Raw genomic sequence first — 8831 nt, 5'->3', positions numbered from 1 at the left:
CAAATGGTCTTTGACTATAACATGTATGTGTCGGTTTGAAAATTGAAAGAAATCAATTTTTTATTCAAATTACCATAAAACATAGCCAAAGTCATAAACAAGGAAAGAAAGCAATTTCCCAAATTCAAACAATGTGCTAGAAAAAAATGACATATATATATAACATAATGTCCTCATTCTGATGTTTCAGTGACTGCTTCATAAAAAACTACTGTTGTTCACTTAATATGAGAAAAGGGATTTATTACTACATTTGACATATATGGAAATATTTGTGAGCAAGTATAAAAAAAAAAAGTGCTATAAATGAGACAACTGTCCACAAGTGAACAAATGACACAGAAATTAATAACTATAGGTCACTACCACCTTCAACAATGAGCAAAGCCCATACTGCAAAGTCAGCTATAAAAGGCACAGAAATGATAATGCCAAACAATTCATGGGCCAATTTATGTACAAAACATGAACAAAAAACAGTTTGGTCCCCCTTAAGAAGACAAGAAAATGTAGCAGGTCCTCAAAAAAGAGTCAAAAATGTAACCAGCCCCCTTTTGAAAAATTTAGTACCAGCCTCTGAATTATAAGATACATTCTACAGAAATTATAAGCAAATCACAATCTAAGTAAATAAAGTGATAAGATACACAAAATAATTATGACTATATCTAAAATTAACCAACCTTTTCAAGCGATGTTTCTTTTACACTCCCTTATGACCATATATTAAGCATTATAAAATAAACGTTCTCTTGTGCCATTGGTTTATAATCAACAGAAATATAATCAACAGTAATTGTCAGTTGCATGAGCGAGCATAGTGAGACTTGTCTTATACGAGTTTATTCATCAGTGAGCGAGCCAATTCTCATTCACTGAAAGTTCTCTTGTCCAAGTTGTTAAGCATCAACAGAAAGTAATTGTCAGTTGCGTGAGCAAGCATAGTGAGACTTGTCTTATACGAGTTTATTCATCAGTGAGCGAGCCAATTCTCATTCACCGAAAGTTCTCTTGTGCAAGTTGTCAAGCATCAACAGAAAGTAATTCATGGTTGTGTGAGCAAGCTGTGTACATGTATCTACAAATAAAAACGATTTCAAAGAATAATTCAAAGAAAAAATGTTGCTAAACTGAATGAATGAGGATATTTAAGTATGATCAAGTATATGCACAGAATGCTTTACATACATTTATTATTTAAATGTGGTTGCTGAAGATATGACTGCATATATATATATATATATATATATATATATATATATATATATATATATATATATCAAAATAGGGGGTTTAATACTTTGTATACAGATGCCATTTGTAAGAGACTTTCTGAAAGTGCTATATCCATTGTCCTTGACCTTAGTTTCATGGTTAAGTGACTGCTTAAAAACATGTTATTTTAATTTTATGTAACATTTGTGGTAGAATCATGTTTTTTAACACTTTTGAAGAAAAATAAATTATGATCAAGTGAGACATTTCAATATCTGCACTCGTGTAAAGCAAATCTATCATATTTACTTATATCTAACGATTACTGTTTAATTTATGTCCAGTGGCTGATATTTCACTTATCTTTAGGTATAATATTGACATACATGTTTATTCACTGTTAAATTTGGAACCCGTTCTGTTGTTCTTGATATAGTTGTTGTATTTACAGGTTGCATGGACATATTAAACTAACACCTGATAAACAACTGACTTTGAATGATATTTGCAAAGCTATGAATTCAAATTGCACCAATCATACAGTTGGACGAATAATTCAGAAAGTGTTTCCAAATTTGATTGTCAAAAGAAAAAGATGTCATGAGGATTGGACCTTAAAATGTATCACGTATCATGGAATAGATTGGCGACAAATAGAGCCATCTAATAATTTCAATTTTTCTGATATATCCCAATTGTCTACCGATTTCTTTGTCATAAAACAATGCGATAATAATATTACACTTGGACACATGGTGAATTTTATGATAAATTTTAACAAAGTGGTGATTGAAGTAGTGTTTCAAAAGAATTTGAAATGGTTTTTAAGCATATGTGGAACAAAACGAATAAAACCACATGAATTCGGCATGAATGATAATTTCCTATTGGAAAAAAAACAATATATCAGGCATTTTGGATGGGATATGTACTTTAAGAACATGCCAAGGACTAGATGCAGAAATCTTTACTGTAAAACAATCTGAAGATGAAATAATAAAAGAAATGTTTACCTTTTCAAATGATGAAAATTCCACAAAAAAAGTGTTTAGGGCCATGAATTGTCATCGCATCATAAATTTTAGGAACCATCCAAGTGCTAATATCTGTTCGACATGCAAAAGTATTCTGAAAATAAATAAAAATAAATTAATGACATGTACAAAAACAAGTCCTTTGGCAAATATTACAAATTCACATGGTCACACGGCATGCACAGATACAAGTAAGAAGGTGTTAAATGAAAATGTTAATACCATACCATCAAGTATGACAAAACTTAACAAAACTGTAAAGGTAGAAAATATTGAGAGCAAGGAACTTCACAGAACTTCTGATGGTGGAGTCCCAACATGCCCAATAGCTTTATCAGATGCATATGGGTCCAAAAAAAATATTACTCTAAGTAATACCACAGTACATGTATCTGAGTTACCAAAATCAACATTACTGCCAAAACATGAAGCTGCATTACCAGGGCTAACAGTATCTGACAGGGACAGTAATGATATAGAGGTAATTTTCAATGAAATAAGCAAGGACTGTTCACCCCAAATTTTGGAGTTTTTGATGTCCCAGAAAAAGGCACTTTCTAATCATCCTAATGGTAGGCGTTGGAATGCAAACATAATACGTTTATGTCTTACCTTATGGTGTAGAAGTCCTAAATGCTATGCAGATCTCAGGGACAGTGGTTTCCTTATTTTACCATCACAACAAATCCTGCAAATATATAAAGGCAGATTTCATCAAAAGGCTGGGTTAAATAAAGAACTTTTACACTGGATGAAGAATGAGGCAATGCATAGAAATTTGCCCCCAGAGGGATATGACGGAGGGTTTGTTCTAGACGAAATGTCTATTCAGAGTGATTTACAATTTTACTCCAAAAATGGAAAAAATCATTTGGTAGGCTTCACAGACATATTGGATGAATCACAGTTCATGGACAGCATAAATAGTGGTAAAAGGGAAATCCCTTTGGCAACTCATGTGCTTCAGTTTGTATATTTAGGTTTCACGGGGTTTCGTTTTCCACTTTTCCACTTCCCAACAAAACAAGCTACAGCTTCTGAATTAAATGTATTATTCTGGAAAATAGTGAATCTTCTTCTAACATTTGGGTTCAATGTCAGGTACATCAGCATGGATGGGGCTCAAACTAATAGAGATTTTATCAAAATTTTACTTGGGGATTTTAAGTCTTCTACAGTAACCACTATGAAAGTGCAGAATATATTTTCTTTTTCACCCCAGTTTGTGTATGTAATTATGGATTATTCACATATCATGAAAAAAATCAGAAACAATCTTGTGAAAAGTGGTAAACAGAACACATATCAAAGGCATCTGTTGCACAATGAACATTTTATTTACTGGGAACATTTTAAAAGTGCATATATGTGGGATATTGCAAACAATCCATTTCCAATACATCAAAAACTAAGCCATGAACATTTCTATTTAACAAGTGTATCTAAAATGAGAAACAAATTGGCTGAGGATGTTTTAAATAAGGAAATGTTACACCTAGTAAAGACATATGCCAGCAGTTTAGGAGAAAATGGTAGTTACCTAAAAGGGACAATAGAGTTACTTGAAAACACAAGTATTTTAGTGGAAAATTTTAGAGATCACCGTCCAATTAGAGAAATTGGGGACGAAAGACTTCGTCAAAACAAAAATGTTTTAATATGGTTTCAGGCCTGGGAAAGCTTTATTCAAACCAAAACAGATATCAAAGATAAGGAAAACACATGATTTCTCACCAGACACGTGCTGACATATGTTCCTTACTCATAGGATTTAATGAAATGTGTAAGGAAAAATTAAAAAGTGGATCTTCTTCAATTGTGCCTAATAGAATAAATTCTGATGTTATTGAAAATGTGTTCTGTCAGCAAAGAGGCCTGTATAATGGTAACAATACTAATCCAACATACCTGAACTACTGCCGAACAATGAATGCTGTTATCCTTGGCCAAACAACCATATCCAAAAAGTCAAATGTTGGTGGAATTACCCCCGGAGCAGCAGAGCCATTCAGCAAGTATAAGTTCTCTTCATCAACACAGAAGTAAGCAGTATGAAAAGCAGGTATCTATTCATTTACTGACATTGTTCTTCATCAAAGACATTGTTCTTCATTAATTTAGAGGTACAAATTACTCATGCAGGTAAATGTTAGAATAAAATTTTGAAGTAAGATGTACATAATTTATATTCATCCTGAGGTTCCAATTAATTCCAATAATATGTGTACAAATGTATTTACTGGCACATAGGACAACTATACACATCATTAGCAACAGTAAATGTTTCCCACATAATAGTGTTTTCCAATCCTACACAGTTTCTATGGTACCAAGTTTCACAGTTATCACATAATATCCAATCCTCTCCCTCCTTTTCCTTTTTATTACATATTCCACAATTTTCACTATCAGTCTGTTCTTCCCTTTTCCTTCCTTTTCCTTTTCCTTTTCCCTTCCCTTTAATTTGTTTTGATGAATTTTTCCCTTTGCCTTTCCTTACCAGACCACTTTTTTTTTCCTTTTGGCGTTTTCTTTGTTACAGAAATAATTATCTCACTATCACTTTCACTTAAAGGTCCTGGATTTCCAATATCAGTTTCAGGTTGTAATGTAGATGAACATGTGGCGGTTGATGGTCCTGGTTGTGGACTGACAGCTTCAGGCTCTTCGTTAATGTCAAACAATACAGTCAACTCTGTTGCTGGCAATTCAGTATTTTGAGGGTCAATAGTTGTGACAATTTCTGATGTTGCAGATTTACTTTGAAGAACTTGTGGAAATGGGATAACATCACAAATTAAAGCTTTCTTAGAAAGTTCATCAATGAAGTCAAATTTTTTTCTGGATTTTGCCAACTTAATATCATATGCGGCACATAATGTTATAAGTTCAGACTTCTGAAATTTGTCCAAAACAGCTATGCCTTGAAAAAGATCACTTTTAAGTCTCAAATGGAAGGCTTGTTTGTTTTCAGATTCATCTGCTTGTAAGAAAGTAGAGTCTAATTGTTTAGTTTTTGCTTTACTTTTCTCCATAACTTTCTTTCTTAATGCTTTACCCTTATCTACTTTTAACGCAGACAAATAGTCTCTCCTAAACTGAGCCATTGATACTTTTACAAATAAAGTAACCATGTTATGAAACAGTGTTTTTATAATGTCACATATATTACATTTAGAATCACAATAATTAGAACAGTCCAGTTCAGTCTCCATTGTTCCATGCTCTTCACAAAAAAAATTCTGTTAGTAGGTTTAAAAAAACACTTCTTATGATCTGTAAATTCAAGTAATGTTTTTTCAACAAAAACATACATCTCACTTCTATTCTCTAATAAAATTTCAAATGTCAATAACTGCCGACAATGTTCTTCTAATTTTAGAAAGAAATTATAACAGCAATCAGTAATATTGCATAATCCTTCAGATTTGTTTTGTTTTCTTTGCGTCTCAAATAGGCTGTCAGGGTCTGCTGTAGTAACTGATATATCTGAGTAGGTTGTACTTAACGAGTCTAAAAGTTCACTTATTAGTTTTGCTCGTTTTACAGTTTCTTCTTTTCCTGGAGCAAAAAGTGCATTTCTTAACAACTTTGAATTTTTATATTTTAGTTTAGCTACCACATATCCACTCACATATCTTATCTTGCCCCTTGCTGATGCATTTAATTCCTGTTCTGTTGAGATTTTATTTAGAATATTTGGTGTACTTTTTTCACTTCTTTCATTGATCTCCTTTAGTTTGTCACTCTGTAGTTTAAAAACTAAATTTGTCAAAATTTGAAAAACTGATGCTTTTTCAACAGACTTGTATTTTTCAGCTAGTTTTGATGTGTTACTTCTATATTCAATGGACTGTAAATACTGATTAATGTCAGTGTAAAATTTATTAAAGTCTTTAGCAGAAAATTGAAAATTCCCCTCTTGAAAAGCTCCTAAACTGATGTCATTAATTTTATCAAGTTGCACATCATACCATGTTGAAAAGACCATTAACAGTTGTAATGTCTCTGTTTTGGCATTTGTTGCTGCATCATACAGTGGTGTGTCATTTAAGTCAGAAATTACAACATTAAAAGCATTTAAAAATTTATCTGGCATTTCCATTTCATCAATGATATTTAAAATATCTGGCTCCATGTCAGAAAATTCTGAGGCACTTTTTTTCTCCTCAAAATAATTATACGTGTCTTCACCAGTATCATTGCTGCTGTTTTCTTTTGTTAGTTGACCACTGTCAGAATTATTGTTTTCATCTGTATTTTCTTTGCGGGACTTACAACATGAAAAATCATTATGAATTACATTGACAGAACTGTTTTCATAAAGCCTGTACACAACATCTTAAAGTTTTTCAACATGAGTCCGTCTGTTGATTTGGCTCTACCAACTGCAACCCCAATCTGGCCTGGAAAACAGGCATTACTACAGTCAATTGATAGATATTGTAAACTCATTCCCTGAGATTTATGAATTGTTATAGCATATGCGACTTTGATCGGAAACTGTAGTCTCTTGGCTAAAATTATTTTGTCAACTGGATCATACTTTGTGAAGAGATATTTTGTAATCTTCACTGTCTTTTTAACAGTTTTTATACAGAATTGAATGGTCAGAGTGCATGAGTCATTGTCAATGTATGTGACAGTTCCCACTTTACCATTAACCAGGTCATCACTTAAATTTACAAGTAGCATGACTGGAATTCCAACTTTTATCCCTAAATATTTAGGGGCTAGTATTTTTTGTAAAAAATCACAACTGCCTTCATCATCTGACTGATACACATATAATTGAGATGGAATTTTTTGAATTCTTTCATAATTAAACAAGTCAACATCAACATTTCTGGCAAATAAGTGAACCGCCTTTTCTAGATGGTCATCTTGTAATGGTCTATGAAGGGAATTTAAAAAAGCGACTGTGTTTTCAGAAATAGTTCCGCGTTCCAATTCATTAACAGCTGTAACAAGTAGAGTTTCAGATTGACGGTGGATTATTTCTAAGTTAATGTGATGGGAAAAAGCTTCTTTAAAACAAGGATGTAGAAAACAATGGTGGCCAAAATCCCCATACAGCTCATTTTTGATTGCCGGTAACTGAAAAAAGTCACCACTTAAAATTACTGTTATGCCTCCAAAGTGCAACTTGTCATCATTCAATGACCTGCATATGAATTCTACCTGGCCTAATGTCTTAGAGCTTATCATTGAAATTTCATCTATAATAAGGTTATCAGTTTTTTTTATTGTGTTCTTCACTTTAAGAAATCTTTCATCGGTGAGAATTAAATGCAAAAGCTCATCATTTTGGTACCTGCCGTCTTCTAATCCTGCCCATTTATGTAATGTGCAAGCATGTTCATCCTCGAATACAGACGTTGCTATACCTGTTGAACATGTCAATGCCACAGTTTTGCCTGTGCTTCTAAGGTGTTTGACTGCCGTCTTTATAACATAAGACTTTCCCGTACCTGCTTGACCCGTCAACAGTAGATTATGACCACTTACAATCAAATTAAAGGCTTGCTCTTGTTCTTCGTCCATCGTATATTTGTTTACATTCAGTAATAGTTCGGAAACCATCGGTTCACTTTATTAGTATCATGCGAACTCTTAGAGATGTTCCGAAAAAGTCCGGGAAAATATTACGTCCCTTTAACAAAAGTCCGGGAAAAGGTAACTTCCCTTGTATTTTAGCAGTAAGCTTCCGGGCACGTAAATTTGAAAACATAGAAAAAAGTTAAAATCTTTTTATTATATGCTTGAGATGGACTAAAAATGTTACGAACATTACCAATTTGATAAATATAAACGATGTCTGCGATCTGACGGCCTGGAAGGCCCGTTTTCCAGAGAAATCGTTGGGGAATCCAGGTAGGTCAATTTCGTTATTTATAGATAGCAGAAAAATGTCGTCGAGTTAGTTGCCTTTTTGTTTCTTAGTATGGATAGTAAAATTTGGTATTTTCACTAAGTCGTTTAAATCACTCGAAACTAGGTGAGACACGCACAGAAGTGATAGATATACATTATAAAAATAGAAAATTGAATATTTTAATCAACAAAAAAAAAAAAAAAAAAAATTGTATCATATACCCAAGCGCCTGTGGCTTTTTCAAATGAACCAAAGTTACAACCTGTGTTTAATTACGCGTCACGTACCTATAATATGAAATGGCATTGGTGGATTTTATACAAACTGTATTCAGAAGATGTTTCGTTGGTTCGCTCTAGTCGTTCTATTAACCGACATTTTTTGTAGGGTATTGATAATACAAGAAACAAAAAATATGATTTTACGTCTCACTTAAGCTTTAACAAATTACCCAAAGCTACAACATTTGCTTTAATTCAGCACAACGTAGTGGTAGATTTATAGTGTGAAATGGCATTGGTGGATTTATTCCAACTTTATTTTGAAAGAGTGTTGTCTGTTGTTTCTCATCGTCCTATCAGCCGGGAAGCCACGGATCGAATCGATCAATCAGATCATTGGATGTCAAAATTCGCGGGCTAAGTGGAGATAATCGGGAATTTTCTTATAGGTGGCGCTGTATCGAAAACAAAACAAATCTCTCGCTA

General features: G+C 33.1%; 1 protein-coding gene and 1 pseudogene across 1 annotated transcript; one reads left to right on the top strand and one right to left on the bottom strand.

Moving 5' to 3' along the window:
- Nucleotides 1–3069: 3069 nt before the first annotated feature.
- On the top strand, nucleotides 3070–4303 carry LOC139522498 (uncharacterized; annotated as a pseudogene).
- A 2245-nt stretch (nucleotides 4304–6548) lies between these two features.
- On the bottom strand, nucleotides 6549–7793 carry LOC139525217 (uncharacterized). The gene has a single exon (XM_071320408.1). It carries the CDS (start codon nucleotides 7791–7793, stop codon nucleotides 6549–6551), a length of 1245 nt encoding a protein of 414 aa, XP_071176509.1.
- Between the last annotated feature and the right edge of the window lie 1038 nt (nucleotides 7794–8831).

The sequence above is a fragment of the Mytilus edulis genome, chromosome 5, assembly GCF_963676685.1.
Source record: "Mytilus edulis chromosome 5, xbMytEdul2.2, whole genome shotgun sequence".
Classification (NCBI taxonomy): domain Eukaryota; kingdom Metazoa; phylum Mollusca; class Bivalvia; order Mytilida; family Mytilidae; genus Mytilus; species Mytilus edulis.
The sequence above is the reverse complement of the archived record's forward strand: the minus strand, read 5'-3'. Positions and strand labels throughout refer to the sequence as shown.